Here is a 24,400-nt window from a genome sequence, read left to right as displayed (position 1 = left end):
GTGTATGTTGAATTGATTAATATTAGGAACACTGTGATAATTATTTCAGATTTTACAACGCAATGAAATGGCAAGAGAAATAATGATAGATTTCGTGACAATAGATAATACATACATCAGTCGTGAAATCTACATAATATTTTGTTTGTGAGCTGTATAATCAAAAGAGAACTTCGATTTCATAGTATGTAATTCACTACTTAAAATGTAAAGCTAGAACCGTATAAAATGATAACTCAAATCTCTTCTATTTTTATATAAACAACGATATATTTTCATCTCAGCAACTTTCCTGTCATCGAGAACAAACATAATCGTTCCAACGTGGAAGGACTCTGTTGAAGGGATCTATCGTCATCCGTTGCTCTACGTTGCGGGACTCCATAATTGGTTCGTCGTCGACAATCACTCTAAAAATACAATTTCCGCAAGTGAGGTAATGAATCGAGTCGTGGATAGAGGATTGAAATAAATTCTGTTTTTATTCAGATAACGATGATATAAACTTCGTCGAAATTCTTGCGTATTGACTTGCAGCTCGATCCAGTGCGTCGATGATCGTATTTTCTCGAATGAAAGGGATTGATCGTGTCACTGAGAATGAATTACAAATTGTAACAGCATTTATTAATAATAATAATAACTAATAGTAATAATGACAATAATATTAATAGCGAGTCTTCTAATTACAATAATTACATAATGATAGTAATGGTACAACAATAAAAACTTTGGTAGCGAGAAGAGAGGAAGAATACAATTACTTGTTCTTTGGCGAGACTTCCGGTGGGAGCAGGGACGTTGCGCCACTCTGGTTGGAATAAATCGGCCCTCTAACGCGTGTTTCGTCTCTATTTATAATATTTATAGCCTCGACTCGTTTTGTATTTATACTCGTATTTATATTATGTATATATTTATACGCTTAGGCTAGGCGAGATACGGTGCTATTTTATTTACAAGTATTTTTTGGTCACAGTTGCAACTTTGGGGTAGGAGATGCCCTTTCTTGAACGATAGGTGCGGGAGATATGCAAAATACAGTACGCTTTGATCGTACTTTCTTACACGGAGTCGATCGACGACGATCGAACGAGTATTAACTGAAATTCGTCGCTCTCTTGAAAATCAAACCGGAGCCGTGAGATTAGATTCACTTTCGCCACGTTCGATGTAACGTAACAGTTTGTCAAATTCAAGAAGGCTCGAATAAAGTGCAATTCGGTAGCGTGATTTAATTTAGAACTCGTTCAATCGTCGCGAAAACCCACGTGTAAACGTTTACTTAATAAGAGAAGTACAGTGATTGATTATCGGTATTTAACAAACGATTCAATACGGAGAGTAGCGACGCTCGAAACAAAGAAACTTCTTCGATCGTCGACTTTCTGAATCATTCGAAGATCCGCTAAAAAGTCTCTACAACGATTTCACCGAAAAATCGCGGAAACAATGTCGATGAGTAATATCGTGCTTCGCCCAAGAAAAAGGATCGTCGAAAATTTTATTCTGTCCCATACTTTCTTGCTCGAATCGCGCATGGAATGTACAGCTTTGGTAACAATAATGCGTATCATTTACGCGCGTCTTACGTTCGTTTTCCACGCAGGGAAAACATTACGGAATCTTTGGTTGCATTCTATGCAGCCAAATTAATCGTCCGCCAGCGGAGTTGGGTCAATTTTTACCCATATTTCACGTGAAAATTGTAAACCAGGACTTATATTGTGTCAGAAGTCAACCGAAGGTGATATACAGTGGCGTGCAAAAGCTTTCGAGCAGATAGATTTTCCACTTTATATCCCGAAAGTGATATCTAAAGTAATTTCAACCTCTTGAGTGACGAATTACTTTATTAGAAATAAACAAAATTTCCAGTTAATATTTATCTAGAACATCTATCAATCTCGTGACGATGTTGTTGTATTATAACACTGGAAATTAAATTGTAATAACTATTCTAGTTTCTAATAACTATTTTCACGCGATAATATACACAAGAACTCAGAAAATTAATGTATATGCATGTGTCAATGTCCATCAAGAGGTTAACTTATATTAGGTAGAAAAGTATAGTAATTAAAAGAAAACAGTGTAAAAAAATAAACTCTATTTACTATTTCGGAACTATATGTATATGTACCAAGTTGTGATATCGCTTTCGGAATACAATGTGGAAAATCTATCTGTCCAAACACTTTTGCACGCAACTATAAACGTATTTAATTTTATAAGACATTGGTCACGGTTGCTTTTTTAATTATATCGAATGATGAATCGAAATAAAAAGTGTTTTAGAAGAAATTAGAAAATGAATCATAAATAAAATTATCACCGACGAAGAAGAGGAAGAGAATATTTTTCTTGAAGTTAGAGAATGAATAATAAATGTAATTCAAAAAAGAAAATTGTGCTGCAACATTTTAAAATTGAGGGAATGATTTACACGTGTTCGAACACTTTCCATTTTGTTGGAAATCTAAACGGGTCAAAAATGTTTTCTTCGATACCAAAGCATGATTAGAAGACCCTAAACTGCTTGTCGGTAAACAAATTTTATCTGAACATTTCTTAATACTTCCTGTTCCCTTCTTCACAAGTAAAAATCTGATCATGGGTAAAAAATGAGCCAGCTACTCCTTGCGTTCGTCTGTCGAACCTTCCGTAGTTCGACGCTTAAATAATAAATATAGAGTCCGTTCAATGTACAAAGTCGATGTACACGCTTCCCAACGGAATGTTCGCGTTCACGTTCGACGACGAAGGGATGCGAGATCTATCGACGTCCAACGAGTTCGTCGATTGCACCAAAAGGAACGTTTCGCGCGTTCCGATACATACGCTCTCAACTTGCCCCCTCGGAGGGTGAGGTTCACTGTTTATTCGAATATCGTTCGAGCGTCCTTCACTGCATCATAGAAGGGTTGCCATTGGGCAGAGAATTTTGTCCAGGAATGGCACCGATCGCGGGTCGTTGGGAAGCGTTCAGATCGGCGTGCTGGGTCTCTCGATGCCTTCTCAGGTCAACCTTTCGCTGAAAAGCACGACCGCAAAGCTCGCAAGCGAAGGGCTTGAACCCAGTGTGCTTCCTGGAGTGCGTGATCAGGTTACTGCTTTGTGAAAACGCTTTGCCGCATACCTGGCACTTGTGCGGCTTCTCGCCTGAAACAAAAATCATAAAAACATTGTCAGACTTCATGTTCCATTAAAATAAATCACATGATCCATTTGTATGTGAATTACTTTAGAACGAGTTATCGAACTTGTCGAAAAACAACATTTAAGGCTCTCCTTTCTTTTTGCAATTCAATTCAAAAAGAAAATGATTGAAGCAAAAAAACATGATTCGTAATAAGAAGTAAATTTTGTAGCATAATTTTGAATTTCCTAAGAGGCAAAACTCATTAGCGTTTGAGTTTGAATTCGTTTCATTATTAACGAGTATTGAATTCAGTCGAAAAAGCCGAAAATTAATTTCTACACCTATTAGATCTATTGCGCGAAATTATTTCGTGTATTCTCTAATGGATTCCTATATTTTTAATGTAACGAAGTGAGTTATCATCGAACTCCGCAAATTGGTTCGATATTTAAACGTATTACATATTAACCCCCTGTTTATTGTTTATGGTCCAAATTTCTTACCAAGAGTCTCACTCGTCCTAGTAAGGCCAAAGGGTTAACATTTAAATGGAATACTTAGATGATCTAGTCATATGTAGACCTATTCTACTTGAAATTTACACGTTAGCTCCCGATCGCGCGGGCCATAGTAAACAGGAAGGTAGAAAGTCCGAACGAAGTACCACGAGTCGGACTCGTGTTTATTGTTTATGGTCCAAATTTCTTACCAAGAGTCTCACTCGTCCTAGTAAGGCCAAAGGGTTAACATTTAAATGGAATACTTAGATGGTCTAGTCATATGTAGACCTATTCTACTTAAAATGTCAGACCAGGCTCCTGGTTCATATTATACCAAGCTGCCAAGTTCTTTGATTGAACTAATGGATATCCATGTAAAGTTTCGTCAATATTGACGGCTTGTAATTCACTATACATACAGTGGCGAATATATATGCACTTACTATCGATGCGTACAATTTAGATTCTATTATTGTTAGTATCATATAATGAGTATGTAAATTAATTTCTAGTGCAACTTGTTAAAGGCATGCATGTATAAGTAACAAATATAAAGTAAGTTTAAATGAACATACAGTCTACACATGTTATAAATACGAAGAATACATTTTCGATAACATAGTATTATTTTCAATATCAAAAATTTCATAAAATATTATTTCAACTTATCGTAACGCTAATATTTTATTGATTTGCACTTTGCATTAATAGGCAAAGCATTTTGCATAGATTCTTTGCTCTAACACTCCCCTACTATTACTTGAAGGACTTCCACAGAAGAAAATAGAAAAGATATCAGCAAGTTACTCTCGCTCACGACGCACATTCATAAAGTTCTCATAGTATTCCTTGCCTCACCAAATCAATTATGTAGTTTATTTATTTACTTACTAATATATAGATTCTATATTCAATATTATTACATTAAACGAGCCGTTTATTGCACAAATCGACTTTTTGAAACGTCTTAAATTTAAGTCCCAAAGCACTTGGTATATTCATAACTTTTTATATTTATAATAACTGTCCCGAAAAGGAAAGAACTTTTTTCAATGCTTATTTGAATTTATACTATAAAGGAAATTTCAAAAAACAATGTACATTATTTCATCGTATGTCTCAACTGTTTGTTTTATGGAGTTAATCGATTTGTGCAACGAACTGCTCAAATATTGCACTATCTCACTCGATAACCACTGCGATACCATTATTGTATTAAATAAATCATAGTATTAAAAAATGAATAAGTGTAAACACAGTCATTTGAACTCACTGCCAAATATTCTTATAAGTATAGATGAAATAGAGAAGTCCGATAACGCCTAGGATTCGCATCCTCGGAAGAACAATGTTTAAAGAGAACGAATCGGCACGGCAGTACCCATAACCAATCTGCCTCTATTCTCTAGCTAGACGATAACGGTGGTCCTCCGAATGGATCGAAATCTCTCCGTCGACAGCAAGACCATTCGCTCGCCTCAGGCTCGACATTCTGGCGGTCTGGAGCGTTAATTCGGAAAGCATCGCGGTGCTTAGCTCTCAGCCCTGACGATAGCATCCTCGTGCACGGGTTCTGACGTAGCCCGACGGATACGCTCCCGCGGAAGGTGGAGGTGTTCCACAGGGGGTGGTATCACAAATTCGGGGCACGCCCGGTCAAGATTTCCTCCCAAGCGAGAATCTCAGCCTCCCCGGCGGCGAGGCAGAGAGAAGAGATCGCGGATGGTGAGACAGGGTTGCGGGGGTGTGGTGGAGTCGTACGGTAGCGCTCTGGTGGGATGGCGAGAGCACAGGGGTGGATGGAGCAGGCCTGGTAGCCGTTCGTTCTCTCTTGCTGTGGCCGCGAGTTCTGATTGGCGGCCGGGGGCGGCTCCAACCCCCGCGTTACCATGACTACCGACGGGATAACCCGGCGGTCGACTGGGAAAGAAAGAGAAGAGGCTCGCGACGGTGAGAGGCCGCGACGCGGAGAGGGGTGAGAAATGATTTCCAAGGGTGGAGAGGGACAGTCAATCGGATAGTTGCACGGGGAAAAAAGGGAGACAAAAAGGTATAGGCGGGAGAGGAAGAATTTCCGCGAAACGAGGGAGACGGGAAGCGCGATCAAGGCGAAAGGAGAGAGAGGATGGCTCCAGCAATGCGAACTATGCTGCCTGGAGGGCAGCGGAGGCCCGTTAATGGACTCCCCTATCCGCTCGCAGCAGTCGCTGGCTACGTTTGTCCGAGAGTTTCACGCAGACATCGACGAGAAACGCACCCACACATGGCCGAGATCACCGTGAGGCGGTGGGTGGATCCATAAACAACTCGTTAGCCAAGCCTTCAATCTCGCCCCGCCGATACGAGCGGCCCGTCGATCACCTTTCCGATTATACCCGATCGTTATCTTGATTTCTTTTCGGATAAACTGCGCGCCGTTTTGATTTTGTTTTTCCCCTCCGCATTTCACCGACGCCGCGCGCTAACGACGTTTTCGACGATTAGGCTCAATTGGAGACGCGTTAGAATGAGGTTTCGATGATTGTCGTACATTTCAGGGTCCAATAAAATGTTCGATATGTTAAATTGTATTCACTTCACACCGACACAAGTGCGCACTTTCTTTTTCTTCTACGATATTGCCGTACTTTTTTTATCCGGTTTTAGTTGTGAATGAGAAATTCCAAACTTAAGATTACCGAGTGTTCGATCAATAAAGAACAACATTTCACCGAATTATTTATTTCCAACTCTAAATTAGGATTCTAACGAAGAAAAAGTAGTCATGGGGTTCGAAGAAGGAAGAGGAGTTTCAGTTTCGTTGGAAAGCGATTCGCCGAGTCGGGATGTCATCGAGCAATTTGAATTTCACACGGGGAACAACCGCAACGATTTCAGAACATTTCAAATCGAGATTCAAGGGAGGATTCAGGGTTAAGGGTGAGTCGTCAAGGGCGTTCCGGCGGAATTCGTCGGGGCTGGCGCTCGATGAAATTCCACGGAGTTCTCCGTGCACGGATGAAACGGCAGAATGAATAGAATTTTCACGGCGTTAAGCGAGAAGCTGGAAAACCGGAGAGAAATGAGACCGGAGAACGAAGGTAGCCGTAGGTGGGGTCGTTTGAAATTTACGCGGCCGTAAAATCAAAAACTTCCCCGACCGAGGTTTCCTATTCGATCCGAATCTGTTCGAAAAATCACACTGAACGTTTATGCTCGCCCCATTAAAATTACTCGACTTAAAATTAAAATAACTCTTTCGAAAATCGAAAATCGTTATTCGAATCAAGTTTTTTGTACAGACTCTTTGAAACATTTCAAACAAACAGGGGCACGGATTTTGCGATTTGATCATTTTTCCTACATATTCAATTTTCCATCAATTCAGCGTTGAAAATCACATAAGAATACTCATTTTCGAAATTATTAAGAGGACCGAAAAGTAATCAATATGTCTTTGACTTGGAAATGTTTTTCAATAAAAAATCGAAGGACTTTCTTAAAAAGGGAATCGAACAACTGCTTTTACGCTAGCAAAAGTGTTAGAAAATGATGGAAATTATTTTGTTGGTTAGTAATTAAGGAAACAAGGAAAATATTAATAGAGAGAAAAATATAAAATGTAACAATTGAGAAGGCAATTTACACGCAACTTTCTTGAACTTTAACTTTCTCGAATCTTTAAAGTACTTTTTGAACGGATAATATTGTAAATATAGCTTAGACTCGTGTTTATACTCTGTTAAAATTCTGCTTCATTTTTTAATTATAAAAGTTAAAATGTAATTGTAGTTTGCTGAAAGGTTAAAATTAATCTGATCTGTTGGGAATAAAAAGTGTACTTTGTTGTGGTTTCTCGAGCAATCCTTATATTATTGTGGTACGACAATAGACAGAATAACCCGCAATCTAGAATTAAGCTGTAAATCATGGTGAAATATTAACGTAACGAAAGGACGAGAAAAGATATATAGAGATTGGTAACAGTATAATCTCCTACATCCTCTAGATTGTTCTATAGAATTCAATGATTTACTCAACGAGAATATGCCGTTTCTAGTCAGACCAACTTTACATCTCGGCATAGTGAACTGATTTCCGTTTTATTTATTAGGAATAGTGAATTAGAAAACAATGAGATTTAATATTCTGCCTTCTATATATAGATTAATATAGCCTTCGCTGGCTACAAGAGGCACATGTTATGATTGTTCAACTAGAAAAAAACATTGGAGTACCTTATTGAAAGTATCGATTAGTACGGATCAGGCCGTGAAAGGTTCAAATATGATACACTACCCTAATCCCGACATCCTTTCAATTATTCATACCTTCATTAAAAATTATAATTATAAATAATTAATTATCACATTATGGACACCATGTAAGAAGCATAGGTAACATATCTGGTATCAATATAATGCAAGGATTTAAAAATTACACGATTTGTTAACATGTTTACGAATACACGAAAGGAAGTATTATTAATGGTGAAACGTTGACATAACAAAGAATTTAGTTTTATAAAATTACACCAATAAAATAACATGTGAGTGGAAATGTAATAAAATATAATAATTATATTTGCATTAGTAAATTGCATTTCTTGCTAACTAAAATATCTAGTGTGTATGTAAACAACACTTTCAACTTTTCTCTCGTAGTCTTAATAATCCAGCACGTCTCGATTTATCCGTATCGTCTCGATCACAACGAAGCCGTTTAAAAGAGGTACCAGAAAAATCCTTCGATAAAATTGCTCCCAACTTCTACCTCCGACAACAGCTAAGACAGTAAAAATTCTTCCACGAAAGTTTCACCTTTTGAAATATTCGGGCGAATTTCCGTTCTCCGCGGAGGACATCGAACGGAAGTAATTCCGTATCACAAGAGTTCTCCGCGAGAGCTGGGGGGTTGGGGAAAAAGCGGAAAAAGAAGGAGACCGAGGCAGAGGAGGGACGTCTTCCAGAATTTACGCGGTCATAAAAATCAAGAACCGTCGGAGCTCTCGCACCGAGGTTGCCCTTTCCGTCTTTATCTCCAGGAGAAACCCAGCCACCGTGGCTCCCGGGTGCTCCTGTCTACGGGCGCGAATGCACACGAACGCATTCCACGTTTCCCTCTCGTCTCCTGGCCGCACACCGACGGAACACGAACGTGGCACGTCGGGACAAGAAGTCCACGCGAGGATACACGTAACGCGCCGCGGCGCTCGGCGTCGTTCGTGCAACTACGTGGCTCCGAACCGAGTGCAGCGATCTGGTCAAAGATTTAACCGGGCTGCAGTACAGATTCCGTGCTCTCAATTTTTCAAAGGGCCGCTCGAAGGACGAACGAAGAACGGAAGGAAGCGGAAAAGTCGTGGCTGAGAGCCCCTGAGGTTTAAGACGCCATTACACCCCTGCGCCCGTCGGCCGACGCCCCTAAAACTATATTAAACTCTCGGAAATCTTGCGAGGCGCTCCTCTCCTTCGCTAATTCCCTCCCTTCTTCGAGTCCCGTCCTCGCTTCCCGCCCCCTCGTCGGAAACATCATCCCCCGGTGATCCTTCAACCCTCCGTTCGCCTCGTGGAACTCTCGAGAGCGGGAAACCAAGACGGTAGTTTGATCGCTTCCGCCGTCGCCGTCGGGACGAGACCCGGGGTCGTTTGAGACGAAACTGTCTCGACGTCGATGGAAGAGAAATGTTTCTTTCGTTTTCTACCCTGGCGCATCGATACTTGAAGACTGTCAGGGGAAAACGGAGAACGTCCATATTTGGGTAGGATTGAGTCGCGTTAGACATACGGTAGCGAACGAAGAGTATCGGGTATCGTGGAAAATGTTTCGCATTTTACGAGGAAAGTACGATTTTTTGGGAAAAATTCTGATTTTTTTTTTAAATTGTACTCATTTGTTAAGACCCATGAGAGAAGTTTTGAGCTATTTTTGTTAACGGCCCTTATTCGTTTCTTCATGGCGAAAACACCCCATATATGTTTCCCTAATTATCAATATATCTTTAAAACTAGAGTAAGTATAACAAAATGCTTCGATTAAAAAGTTAGCGGTTTTGTATGTTTTTTAAAGAGAATATATTAAAACGTTAAACTCTGTTAGTTCTAATAAAAAAATTCTCCATTACCCTTATCTAAACAAATTAGAATTTTCTTTTACGTTGAAAATCTCATTACAACTGCCCATCACTCATTATAAACTATTGTAAATGATGATCTGTTCGTTAAACTTATCGAAGCTTCTTTTAGGGCCCATATCAAATGTACACAATTTCAAAAAATTCGAAATTTACGGGTTGCCGAACTTCTCTTGTTGACAAATTTGTTGTATATGTGTATTAATAAATGATATTTATCGATTTGCGAGTCTCTTGTATTATGTTTTCATAATTTTGTTTTTTACAGATGATTTGTTATTAAACGTATGGTGACTCTATAAGACTCAAGGATGGAAGATACTTTTTTCTCGAATAAAACGATGCAAGCGAGATGCTCCACTGCAAATGCAGAGTACGCGAGAGATTCTGTATTTTTAGGTCATAAGTTTATGTTCTTATGGCAAGTGTTCAACCACCGTTACATCCTTAGAGTTTTTTAATGCGCTTCTCTACCTTTTTTTAAACCTTGTGTGCCGAATTGAAATATTACTCAAAAGTATTTTGTATGACTTTAAAACAGCGCGTAACTAAATATCAAACTATTATTCTGAACAACTGTTTTAGAATAGTGAATAGCATCGATTAATTGCACACGAAGCACGCACATATGTATTTAAAAATGTTTCTATTGCGAAATGTCATTTCATAATGACATTATTAATAACATATTAATTTCATAATAAAATTTTAAAAATCTGTTATCTCTATCCTATTCATTCTCTACTGATATTGTTGCATGAAACACAATTTTTCGAAAATTCTCTATAGCGTAAACAAAAACGTTAACACCCTCGTAGAGTCTTTAGCAACGTTTAATAATCTTGAGACACTCAAATATACTTTAAATATTCTTCGATTCAAGTCACGCGAAGCAAAATTTGTTTGAATAGTTCACGATATGTTTTGTACGAAATTTTGAGTTTCCACGAGGGAAAGACGGAAAACTGTGACGAGGAGTCTGGGAAAGAGCGACGAAGGTGAACTGGACTCTGGCTGAGGCATTGATTTCCTCTCGTCTTCATCGACCACGTTCCGGCCCTCTGGGGGCGTCCCTACCCTCTAACTGAAATCCTCGCGAGATACGAGAGAAAGAGAAAATCGAAGGAAAGTACCATATCTCATATTTCATATCGAGGGCGGCATGGATTTTCTTGCGCGTCTGCAAAGCTTCGCGTAAGCGTTACCCGGTGATGTCAAGCGAATCTTTCCCAGCGAGCTCTGCTCCTGTCACATGAAACAGAAACAGCAATCCAGGTACTCCCATTCGGGAACCTCCCCTGTTTTTCCTTTCGATCGAAGAATGGGATTTCAGGCGAACCCTTCGACAGATTTGTCACAAAATATCATTATCGATCTTGCTACACAATTTTCGATAATTTGACGAGACCACCGCCTAGACTTTTAAACCATCTGTCTTATGAATGTTATTATTATCTTTGTAGAAAGGAAATATCTCTTGGTTATTTATACATATATTCGCGAATTAATCCTTAAGTAACTTAACAAGGATTGTTTATATAATATATCATTGTAATTATCTTTAAGGAATGTGTATTTTATAGTCAGAGGCAATTTGAAATCCATGTACATAGAAAACATACGCAGAATATATTCTATAATATAATAGAATAATATTAATATTTCGATTTGTATAACTCTCGAAGACGGTCCAGCATTCGGGACTAGTATTAACGTTCGAATTGGTTCAGCAGTCGGGACACATAACATCGTCAGTCTATCGTTCAGGATTGACAATATTTCGCAATCGAATCAGCCGCGCAAGTTTAATTAGGCGCGTGGCGTTCCGAAGCCCCAGCGTCTCTAAAATTAGGGTAACGGGCCTTACAACCTCGTGGATTCTAATCATAAGGAGTCGTGGACGGAACAGTATGCTCAAAATCCGCACTTTACTATTAGATACATATAAATATAGGTGTTTCCAAACTGATGTAAATAGTGTTTTATGAATGTTCCATATAAAATTGTATATAATTATCAAATATGATGAAACAAAATAAATAAGTTTTGGAGAATTCTAACATGTATCACTTTTGTATTATTATAATTTGTAATATTACCGCTTCCCTTTATAAACATACCAGCATAAGAATCAACTATAGCGGGAAACACAATCTTCTAACAAGCTCTGCGCAGACTATACATATATACACTGTAATAACGCTTATGAAAAAGTAACAATGTCCTCTGGAATTTACAACCCGACCTACACATAACTTTTCTTATATACACATAAATTCAGAATACATTTTCAACCAACCTTATCATTTGCGTATGTACATATTAACTTTAGATTTGTTTTCAAGCCTAATTCGATTACGAATTTTTCATTTTGAACCTCAAATGGTCGCGCGAGAATACAAATGTTTCGAAAATATATCCCAAGATGAAAAAACGGAATGCTCCGTGAGAAGGAAAATTTGGGAAACGTTGCCAGGAGGAGATCCATCCCCGAAATACTTTTTAGATTTCTTGTCGCTGTGCAACTCGGACAACCGAACGCATTCGTCCAGCAGCGTTCAGTCAACGACTGTTACCAGTCCCACGGGTACGGCGGGTCCAACAACGCGGTTGTATTTACTATTTCACGCGTACACGAGTACCCATAGCCGCGTCGCTGGTACAGAATCGAGTGGCCAGCGACGAGCACGAGGCTCCAACACGGGGGATGCGTTGTCGATACATTCACAGCGATGCGTATAACCGTCCGTCGCGTTTTACACGGCACGTCTACATCGTTCGAGCGGCGATAGGGCTAGAGGGGGTGGACAGCAGGTATGTGGGTGGGTCCAGGGGCGCCAATGACAAGAGCACAGCCCTGGGAATTTGCGGCGGTCTGGGCTGCGACTGGAAATGTTTTGCACGGTACTGATATTCCGGCCCAACGTCGAAATGCCTGGTAAACACGAAAAAATCGGCGACTGCCATATCCTACGGATGAAAAATGTCGCCGACTCTAGAATATTGATGCTCTGAAAACCATTTTAGGTAGTCGGTTACTGAATGTTCTTTACATACGTTCGATACGGCATGGAAGTCTAAATGAGAATTTTGTATGTTTCTTTAGAGTTTTTAACTGGTACGTGCTTTTCAGATTTAATTGGTTTTCTGTATGTTTCATTCAGTTTCTAAATTCAGTTTATTAATTCCAATTGACGAAAATATGTTTAGTAAATTTCAAAAGATGCAATAGGGGAAGAAAAGAATGAAAGAAAAGGAACCATTTTTGGTATTCGGTTTTTCGGTTACGAATTACCGGTACCCTATTTGTAGGCTTTTCAATTTCAGTATCTACCTACAGGAACCTATTATAATAACTGTGCTGTTGATGGTCTACTCACAACGCTCAATATGAGGAAACAGATAAGGGTTTAAATACACCTAGTAACAGTATGTCGAAATCAATGTCAGTCTAAATTAGTACATGCTAATATAGGAAATTATCTTTTGAATTTTATACTGATTCTAAATAGGTCGATAGCTAAAGTGCTAACCATCCAACCAAAAATACAATCCAAACTATAATCACGTTACCAAACACGTGCGCCTAAGAGAAACCCTTAAAAAACGATAATTTGTTTTTTATTGTTAAAAATTCGGAATACTTTTCCTGAAAATTTGAACTTTTCAATTTGACCAGCTGCCATTTCTAGATCCTTTTGGTTTCCTTTTTCGTTAGACGATAACGATATGTATATAGAATGAAACTTGGGTTGCATCTTTTTTTTTTTTAGTTTATTTTTACGAGAAATATTATGTAAATCATTGGCCAATGTCTGCTTCGCGGTGTCACTGACAACGTACTGTAACGTTTACATTTTTGAGAAAATCACTTCAAATTAAAATGTTCGTTATAATATGAGTAAGAAATTATAAAGGAACAACTTTTTAGAGTCTGAAAAAAGCAATTCCTCCTTAAGAATTAGATGAAACAGGTCGCCATTTCTTATATTTAAAATATGTGGCTTTCTTATGTGTCAGTTATTGATTATATCTTGCAATTTATTACGATATAACCAGTAAAATAATTTTGCTCAAACCGTTGAGTCAAATACTCGTGTGCGCAACGTAAGAATGGAGGGCGGATCGAATGGAGCAAGGAAGAAACACGATACCCGAGCTAAGTCTGTTAGCTCCTTAGTGCTTTCGGTGTACCGCAGGGATCCGCAGCAATAATCCTCTCCCGGACGATCACGGCGGATGTATGGCTATTAAATTATTACGGCGTCGATCAACATTAGGAATCGTGACAAATCCGATCTGCGCCGTCCGCGCGAAGGACCCTCGACGTCGTCCCGCTTTCGTGTGCGCGCACCTTAATTGACAATTGTGACTCAGGCGACTTTGTCTTATCCGACTATTGAGATTGTCCGATATAGGCCATTATTAACGGTCCCCTTATCGATACGAATTATACCAACGGAAATCTTAAATTGCTCCGAGAAATCGGATCGCCGTTCAACCTGTGGAGATAAAATAGATAGGATTCACCTCTCGACTCGACGAGAAAAAATGTCCCAAACGATCGAGATAACGGAAATCATCAAATCATGACGCCTAATACTTTAAGCTAAAATGCAATTAAGTAACGCGTATCTGGACAATATCACTATTCGGTACTCGACTAACAAACAACAGAAGATTAATCTTGAAGAAAATGAAAGTATCATCGCAACGATAACGATGCTCGGTATCTAAGTCTGTACTTGGGAGACGTTCAATGATACGTTACGAATTGTATAGATCAATCGGAATTGCTCTTCTACAAGGAAAAATGTGAATAAGTACAATTGAGATTATATCGAATAGTAATATATTACTTATATATTATTTATAATGTATATTATAAAATATTAGGTTGTCCCAAAAGTCTCTTTCGTAATTTGTACTCAATTATTTTGTGCGGTAGTGTTTATATAAATAGACAATCTAATTTCTCAGATGTTGATGTCGTAACAGTAATGGAGCAAAATGAATCGTACACAATTCAATAATGTAACATTAGACATAAAATATTGTGTATGTATTACTTATTAATAAAACGAAAGAAACTTGTGGGACAACCTAATATATAATATACGTAATAATATATATTATTTCTATATTATAATAGTAATTGTTTGGAAAAGCTTTTCCATCAAAGTGAAAAGACATAGTAGTATAATCGATACGCGTGACCGTCGATAGTTTTAGTGTTAAAGCTAGTCTAAGATAAAAAGATTTCCACCGTGAGGGCTCGCGTTCCTTTCCTCCTTGTTATCCAGGCTCTAGCGCGATACGAGGAGGATGAATGGCGTCGATGCAACGCTGGCTGCAGTTAATTTCAACCCCCGTGCCTGGGGCTGCCGGTTCGAGCGGGTGGTTACGCGGATAGGTGGAGAAGCGAAAAAGGAGGATGCAAGGGGATGAGTTGGCGAGATATGGCGGGCCAGGTGGAAGGGGGTTGACGTGCTTCTGGCATGTCGATATCCCTGGAAATTTAATCATGCCGCCTCACTATGAACACTATGCACCACTCGCCAGCTATATGGATGCGGTGCCTTGGTTCCCGCGGAACGTTATACCGGCGAATTTGCATGTTTAATGCCGTATCGGTTGCTTATGCCGCTCACCGGCGTGACATTAAATATAACGCCGCCTAGTCTAACGAACAAGGAGGTTATAAACCTATTTACATTCCCGGGGCGGTGGGGTTTGGGGCGGTGAGCTCCTGCATCCGTCTCTGGGAAGCCATCTTTCGCTGATGGATCGAACTCCTGCATCGAATAAATTCACTTTGGTTGCCTTTTAAGCACACGTGGTGTATCGAGTTTGTTTGGTAATGGAAAGAGTTTTGCAAAAAGAGCTTCAAAATTTGGTTTTTTAATAACAAAATACGCCTGTCCGCGTAGTGAGCACGTAAATAACATCATCTTATAATATCATCTTGGCGTTGATATAATATAACAATATACAAGATTATTTCCTCTTCCTCTTTATTATATGATCTACACCTGAAGATTACCTCGAAATGGTCCAAAAACCTTTGTGGTAGAATATTGAGAAAGTAGTAAATTTGAAAGAGTCACTATAATCTTGACATTCCAATCAAAAATTGCTCCTGATTAGCGATTTAACCGCAGACAAGATCCCGAAAAAGTCCCAGGCAAGCTTGGGTCGTAACAATTTTTTAAATATTCTTTCAAATATTTTCACAGACTTAAACTACGTTATTAATTCACTTGTTGGAGTCATAATTGAACTTTAAAAACATTTGATAAGAATCTTGAAAGCTTCATATGAAATGCTCCTGTAGCAATTAATTCTGAATCCAGTTCATTTTTCTTACCACAATTCGACTATTTCTCGATACTTGCAGTCTGTTAGCAGAGTTCGTTCAACAAAAATCCCGTCGTTCGTCGCAAATACGAATGGCGCAGCGCGTGTACTATTATTTAGCCACTGGAAGGGATGCGTCGGCGTGTCTAACGAGCCGCACAGACGAAACCGGGACGAAAGATGGGACACGCGGAGAGTAAAGGTGAAGGGGGTCAGGGGCGGTCCTCGGAGCATGTCGCGAAGTTTAAACAGCTTAGAGGGATGTTGCGGCGCCCCCGATGCTTGGGGCGCCAAGTCAGCCGGAAACCTCTAATAGCCCCGTCTCGTCTACATACAAAAGGAGAGGGACGAACGGGGGACAGACGGAGATAGAGTCCGCAGGCGTGTACGGCGAACGCGGCCACAAAGGTGGCTGTATAGGTTGCACGGTTGTATCTCGCTGGGTATACGATAACCGCACCCTCGAGGTGAGTTTGAGGGAGACGTTCGGCCAGGTATCCCTACATTAGAGCCACCGCTAAATTCATAATACGAGGACGGAAACACGTTCGTATCTCTTTTGTGTTTATCGAGCTATCCCGTTTAGTCGCGCGACCGTCCTTCCGACCGCAAATTGAACAATGGTGAAAAATAAAACTGAACCGATCGGAAAAGAAAATAAATAAGGACTGATCAAGGCTGAGCAAAACTAAACACGATTATAAAAAACTGAATAAAATTAAACAGAACTGAAAGAATACCGAACAACAATGAATAAGACTCAACAAAACTGAACAAAACCTTAAAAATTAACAAAATTGAACTACGGTAAGAAGCTGAAGGTAAGAAAATTGAACTAATAGCAAAAGAAATGAAAAGTACTTGTCGTTATTTTAATAATACATAGCAAAGGATAACGAACAAAAACTGAAGAAAACTAAATAAGACCGTGCCAAACTGAACAAAAGTAAACAAAACTGATTAAAAGTGAACGGGACTGTATAAAACCAGGACAGACTTCAAAATTGTCTTGCCTAATCGTTGAGTAATGTTGCACCGAATATTGCAACGTTACTCAGCCGACCAAGTTCCGCAGTTGGTCGGAATAAAACGCCAGAACGTTGTACGAACGCCCCTAGAACTCACATACGGAGCGAATCGATGACGATTTACGATGAGCGTGATTGAACCACTAAAAAGGAGGGCCATCTCTCTCTGCAAGTGAAGTGCGCAGCATCTTAGGGAACGTAAACATAGAGCCGATGTAGGCTGGTCCGCGCGATGAGATCGGGAAGTATACGGACCCCGATGGCAACCCTCGAGATCTTCACCCCTATCGACTTTACTTTGTGCGACGTTGGACAGGTTGTGTTTATTATGAAAACATGGGAGACCGCTGGTTGTGCGCTCGATCGTGTAACAAGCATGTGTGTTTAAGGGTGCGTGCGCCCAGCAACTTGATTGTCTCGGTGGCAGAAAGACGTAGCTTTTGATCGATAACATTTCCCTGTAATCACAATCCTGTGACCGTGAAGTTCGTTATTGTGGAACACGAATGAAGATTGGTTCTTTTCTTATTCATTTCCAATGCTTACGAGGCGTGAGCAACTATCTCCAAATTAAAAATCCAAGTGACCGATGTTCGTTTAAATGACATTCTGTATCTATCTTCATCCAGCTTATCAACAACATCGGACTTTGCGTTACTTGATATAGTTTATGACTTCACGATATGAACGTTGCTTACATAGAATGAACATCTATTTACCGTTCATTGATTAGCGATAAATATTCTCTCTCGATCATGAAACCTCTGTTCCTCGATGTCTACACGATTAGTTAACCGGTTCAACTAAAACTTTCGATCGTCAACTTTATATCCTTGTTAGAAATATTTAATTTATTAGGATTAACTTGCTCAGCGTCCACTCGCTCGAGTTGTCAGCGACTTTTGTCGGGAAAAAGATTATACCCCTGTTATAACGAGTCATGAAAGCTTCCCACATATTCGTGAAAATTAAACATCCTCCAAAACAGCAGACCAGTCCGAATTACCATTGCTCGAAACAACAGACCTTCGATCCCAACGACGAATTACGTTGACAAAATATTCAGCTCCAACATCTATAAGTTTCACCCCTCTAATCGTTCCGGAGATAAATGCCACGGAATTTTCAGCTCGTGGATCGAGGAAATTCATCGTCGAGGTCCTCGCTGGCCACCAAATCATCACGTCCATTTGTCCCGCCACTCGGCACGAACTTCGAAGAGTAATATTTTCTCGGGTTTCAGGGGGGAAAGGGGCGAGGATCATCGGAAACAGATAAGTTCGATGTTTTCTCATCGGGAAACGAACGTGTGCGACCACTCGTCGGTCTGTCGCCCGTTCTGCCCGAACGTCAACCGAACCCGTCAACCCCTTGCAGCCGCCCCCACGGTTGCACTTGACTCGTCGCCAGCCACCCGGTGGCCCAGAGAACGCACCCTCTCCCCCCAAAAAGGCGCACCTAACAGCGAAGGTAACGCGAAGTAACGCTTCGACCCCTCGGTAGCTATTCCGGCTGCTGGCTCGCGCACGAACAATATTTGCAGAGCTCTTATTCCCGCACTTCCCGACCCCGTAAGCGCCGCTTCAGCCACCCCCCGGGCCCCCTGGTCGCTCCACCGAGGCCCCCGTTTCTCTTGCCACCCCTCGTGTGCACCAGCAACCACCTACCTACCTACCTAATAATGATTTTACGTTACGCCATGCCGGTCCCCGGGGAATCCGACGGTGCCGCACCCTTATTGCACATGGCCCGTGCTCACGACGAAGGGAATATGGACTGCGTAAGGGCGGGGGGGGGGGGGGGGGTAGGGGTAGGAGCTGGCTGGAAAGAGAGGACTGATTATCATTAGCAGCCAGAGTCCCAGAACACCCTCGGTTTACTGCTTGACGCACGTACGCACGCCACCTCGAGGTCGTGGCAGTAAGGGATTTCGTTTCGTTTCGTTTCGCTCTGGGGAATGGGAGTGAGAGGGTGATGGTGATGCGGCGAGAGGGGAGATAAGGTCGATGATTGAGGATTTTAATTGAACTGGTTAACTGGTCGCGCAGACGTCGAACAGAAGTTTCGAGATCTAGAGGGGTGGTTTTCTGGAAGTTGCTGCACGATGGGACGGGTGACTATAAAATATCTATTCGAATAGTTTATATTCTAACATGGTTATACATTGTTCGAAATTGGTCTGTATCGAAAACAATATGGATGATGCGAATGGTATATACATATAAAAAGAAAAGTGCAGGAACGTAGTGAAAAACTATCAGCACCGTTCCAACGATCCCGATGCCTACTCGTTAAGGGGAAAAGGGATAATAAGAGACCTCCCAGGGAAATCAAAGAGACGGGAAAGCATTGAAAGAAAAAAAAAGGGGGGGAGAAACAGACGAGGCATCCTCGCTTCACGGGAAAATTGCCGCGAGCGGACCGTGAACGGCCGCCGACTCTTTCAAGCAGCCTGAATTCTTCATCCCTCTGAATAATGAATTAAATGTTCCGTGGCGACCCTCGAGGGGGCGGTGCGTGAAGGTGGACAGAGGCGCGTAGACAACACACAGAGGTCCCGTAGGTTGTTAGAAGCCTAACGGAAGTGACCATCGCTTTGTATCCTCTTTCGCCGGATCCTTCTTCGGTTGTTTCACCGAGAGTAGGGAGAACGAGGGGGGAGGCGAATGGCAGTCAGAGCGACGAACAGGATGAGGAGGAGGAGCATGGGGGAGGACAAGGTGATAATTTGATAAGACATTGGGAGGGTTGCCATGGAGACGATACAAAACCCAGACCCCTGACTGGAACACTCCCGCAACCTCCTTAAGCTGGTCCTCTCGCTCGCTTCCACCCTCCAAGAACCTACTCCTTCAGGAGCGTCGCTCCATCAGCCCCGAGACACCTAAGTGTCAAGTCTCCCAACACCGTCGCCAAGCTCACCTACAGGCCACCTAAGGGATGCTTGCCGGCGCAGCGTGGTCATCAACTTCGGACAGGGATACGAACTGTCGAAGGCAAGCACGAAACGAGCGGAAATAGTTTGCCCCGGCGCGTTGGTCGTGTCGTTCGGCCGAACTTTTTGCTTCTCTATTAATATTTAGTAACTTTCAGTCGCTATGCTCGATAACCTCCAGAAATTTAAATGTACAATGTCATTTTAGAAGTCACTCTCGCTGTATATGTAATTTTCTTCCCAACTTCTGAACTCTTCCTTTATACAGGGTATTCGGTAACTGGGGGTACAAGCGGAAAGGGAATGAATCTACATGAAAAAATGAGTCGAAAATATAGAATAAAAATGTTTCATGTGAGGCTTTGTTTTCGAGAAAATCGACTTTGAATTTTCGCCGGGTACGGGTGCACTGACTGTAGATCGTTGTCTCGATGGTTATTATCGCAGAATGAGTTTGTTTTTATCGCAACGAAAAATTGGGAACACGTAATGAAATAGAATGTTGAAGTAATCATAAAGTTTATTATTACAGAAATTGCTGAAAATGTTGTTCCTTCTGCCAAATACATACTTCTGATTTTCTAATTGAATTTCTATGAACGATTTCTAACGTATTCGATTGTTTTAGATAATAATAGCAACGTAATAGGTAAGAAAACATTTCCTTGTCAAGAATTTATTAACATTACTTCAATCGAGACAATGATTTACAGTGCAATCCGTAACAAAGGGACATTATCAAATGCATTCGTACTCGGTGAAAATTCAAAGTCTTCTTCTTCTTTCCGAAATTCGAACTTAAGCCATTCGAATACATACATATCAACAGTACTGTACACCCTAACTGATACACTTATATTTTTTATTTTTCCATTCTAATAACTGTAACAACTATAGATATAAGTACAATTTAAAACCAAGAGAAACGTTACTATTTTCAAATAAACACGCTTGAGTAAATGTGACGAACAGGTATGTTATTCTACGTCATTTATTCTTAGCTCTAAAAGGATCTACTCTTCCCGTGAATGATCTATGTACGCCCCCACTCACAAGTATATGGATATAGGCATTAATTCCTCATGTATCTTAAGTAATATTATTCATATCATTTTGTAATACCTTGCATAAATGTTTGATAGATGTTGGACAGTTTTTCCGAACTTTTCCATCTAAACAATCCCATAATTTCTCTACGAAATTTCATACACCACTCAAAACTTTAATATTATTAAATGTTACTAAATACGCATCTGAAACAGAATTTAGCAACAAAAAATTGTACAACAATAATTTATGATGTATATCAGTTGTGTTTATTCATTAAAAGTGACAAGTGTCCACATAGAAATTACTCCTTGGTGTTTCATTTGATATTAAACGGAGTTCACGGTAACTCGAGATGGTGAGCATTCAAAGAAAATAGAATCTTATGTCCGTGATATGTACTCGTAGGGGGTGGCAAAGGGACCTGGCCACGTTTCCCACGGACAATTTTCGTCATAGAAAAATTCCATTCGAAGATTGGGGGTTTACTGTGTCACTCCAAGTCGTGGGAGCCAAGAACGAGCGAGTCGTACGATAGAAAAGAACGGAACGATGCCCACCCCGAAAGACATTACGATTATTACCTACCGAAGCTCGCAATGAGGGGCTCGGCACCCCTAAAATGCACTGGCCACATGTGCCACGATCCGACTGGGATCCTCTTGCTTACGGCAAGACTCCGTCCAGACGGTTAACTGCATTATTTATCGTATGAAGTTGCTCTGCTAATTGATCCGTGGCATCCCCGCTGCCATAAACGCGGACGGGAATCACGAAATTCCACGATTGCGGACGTCGAAGGTTAACGAACTTGATTTCGTGAAATTTCGAATGGGGAGAACTATGCCAACGGAGTAAAATTATGAAATCATCTCAGGATACGTTGTAGGCTTCACGAGTTGCTGAATTTAGTTCAAATTCTCTTATTAAATTATTCGGGACAATTTTGATATAAATTCATTTATTCCAGAACCAAATATAATAAAATGGAAAACGTTAAATTATGTGTATAGAAGAAAAATATCAGCTCACGTAGAAAAATAATTTCTGCAATCCGTATTTTAATTTTAAACGAGAGCATCCGTATTAGATGCGAACCAAAATATATATATATGGAAATGGCGAAATGAACGTATCAACATTATTCCGAATATTCCAACACCTTAGGTTTCAAAATGTTAGGCAAACATCACTCACCGGTGTGTATGTAGGTGTGTTTCTTCATGTCGCTCTTCTGGTGGAATCTCTTCCCGCAAAACTGGCAAGGGTACGGCCTCGTGTCCGAGTGGATTAAGAGATGAGTGCTCAGAGTGCTGGAGCGCTTGAACGCTTTACCGCACTGCTTACACTCGAACACCTTCTCCGCGGAATGCACGGCTCTGTGTTGCGTAAGGCTGATTTCATGGCCGAAGGTTTTATTGCAGAGCTCGCAGGCGAAGGGTCTCTTCCCGTTGTGTGACCTCCTTGCGTGCACCTATAAAAATCACACCCTCGGTAAAACTTCTCGATCGATTTCGAATTACGAGCTAAACGGATCGACTAAATAGCCTCCTAAGATGCAAAGGTATTAAAACTGTCAGAATAAGTATACGTTCCCTCATTCTGTGAATAAATTGAAAGTAATCTATAGCACATTTGTATTTTCTCATAAAGTATAACGAGTAAATTTTGTTTAGCAAAGTGTCGTTAACTAAGTGAGATTTATTATTATGGACCCTAGTGTCAGAGAACAGCTTCATGTAATAGAATAGCTTCATTCCTAAAGGTATAACGAACTAAAATCTAACCCTCCTCTCCTACGGTGGTTTCTGATCATACATTTACTCCTGTTGAGTCGAATCCGACCTTGCCATATTTTTGGCCCATTCTTCACCTAACAACGCATTTATCACGTACAAATAGGGTTATTACTCACTAAAAACAAACTTCTTCTTTAAAACCAAATTAATTTTTATTTACAACCTTTGAGTGATTTCAGTCTTACTGAATTCAGTCTTCACAGTTGCGCAAACAATACAAAAACCTAATGATGGAACTAATATGTCGGTCGCTTTTGTCTCGACCGCAGGAGAGGAGGGTTAAATACATCTACCTAACTATTTATCTTTATGCCATTTATATGTAATAATATTCTCGTATGATAAGAATATCAATAAATCGAATTTCGTTATTACTTTCATGTTCTGCAATATGCATTTCATCGTATACTCTCAATTTGTTTCTACTCGAAGAATTATCCCCTTCTCAATCCTACTACAAATTACAGGGACGTCCCGAACAGGGACCAGCCGCAAAGCTGAAATTTCTAACAGCTTGGAACGCGTTAAATCTAATCAAGCATCTCTCGAGCTTTCCTCGAATCCCACACCCGTCGAACAATCCAACAAATTGCTACGTCTCCTATGCATTTCGTTCGATCAACCTACCTCGAGGCCGTGAGGGGTGCTGAACATCTTGTCGCACTTGACGCAGCTGTAAACGTCGCCGAGAGGATGAGGATGATGAAGCCCGTGCGCCGTGTGGGTCGAGTGCAGACCAGGGTGACCCGGATGAACGCCTCGTAGCAGCGGGTGCAGGTGCGGAGGTAACAAATGATGAGGCAGCAGCTGAGGGTGCAGGTACGAGAGAGGATGATGGGGATGGGGCGGCAGCAATCCACCCTGAAGATGAAGGGGCGGATAGAGCATCGTGGAACCAGGAGGCGGCGGGTGCCCGCCGATTGACGCTGTGTCCCGATGAGGAGAGGCGTTCTGCAGGTGTGCGGATGGCGGATCAGGCCTGAGCAGGGCGGAAACGCTGAAAGTGTCGCCAGACTTCTTGGGCGGGTTCGAAGCGGGTGACGTCGCGGTGCTCGTTGGCGAGGGCGTCGTCGACGATCGGGGCGGACTCGACGCGGCGTCGCGATCGTCCTCGACTTCCTCGACGTCCACGTCCACTTCCTCCTCGTCGACGTCGACGTCGACATCGCCGTCTCGTCGATCCGACGGCGGCGAATCTGGACAGGGAGAATGCGACGGAGAGGGACTCGTTGCCGGGGAACCCACAAGCCGACCCACTCCGAACGACAGTCGTTCTGAAAAACAAATTTTTCTCGTTTCGCTTGGTGTGCTCGTGGAATTTCATCAAACTCGTCTATTTAGAGCAACTATCGTCTCGACAATTGGTTCTCCAGGAGTAATCGAAACGTTTATAAATAAATGTTTCAAAGAATTATTTTTCACCAGGGTTTTAGTCGGATCGCGAAAATATAAACAGAAAATGGAATCAGGAATTGTCGAA

General features: G+C 41.0%; 1 protein-coding gene across 3 annotated transcripts in view; it reads right to left on the bottom strand.

The window, feature by feature from the left end:
- Window positions 1–468: 468 nt before the first annotated feature.
- The window catches only part of LOC128878374 (fez family zinc finger protein 2-like), a 46,511-nt gene continuing 22,579 nt past the window's right edge, over window positions 469–24,400 (bottom strand). For all 3 annotated transcript variants that reach the window (XM_054126517.1, XM_054126515.1, XM_054126516.1), the window contains 3 exons: window positions 23,548–24,194; window positions 22,319–22,595; window positions 469–3,162 (listed from right to left, as the gene is read on the bottom strand). In XM_054126517.1, the coding sequence (XP_053982492.1) occupies window positions 2,906–3,162; window positions 22,319–22,595; window positions 23,548–24,194 (1,181 nt within the window). In that variant the 3' untranslated portion in view covers window positions 469–2,905. The remainder of the gene's footprint in view (window positions 3,163–22,318; window positions 22,596–23,547; window positions 24,195–24,400) is intronic.

This window comes from Hylaeus volcanicus, chromosome 6 (assembly GCF_026283585.1).
Source record: "Hylaeus volcanicus isolate JK05 chromosome 6, UHH_iyHylVolc1.0_haploid, whole genome shotgun sequence".
Lineage (NCBI taxonomy): Eukaryota > Metazoa > Arthropoda > Insecta > Hymenoptera > Colletidae > Hylaeus > Hylaeus volcanicus.
The sequence above is the reverse complement of the archived record's forward strand: the minus strand, read 5'-3'. Positions and strand labels throughout refer to the sequence as shown.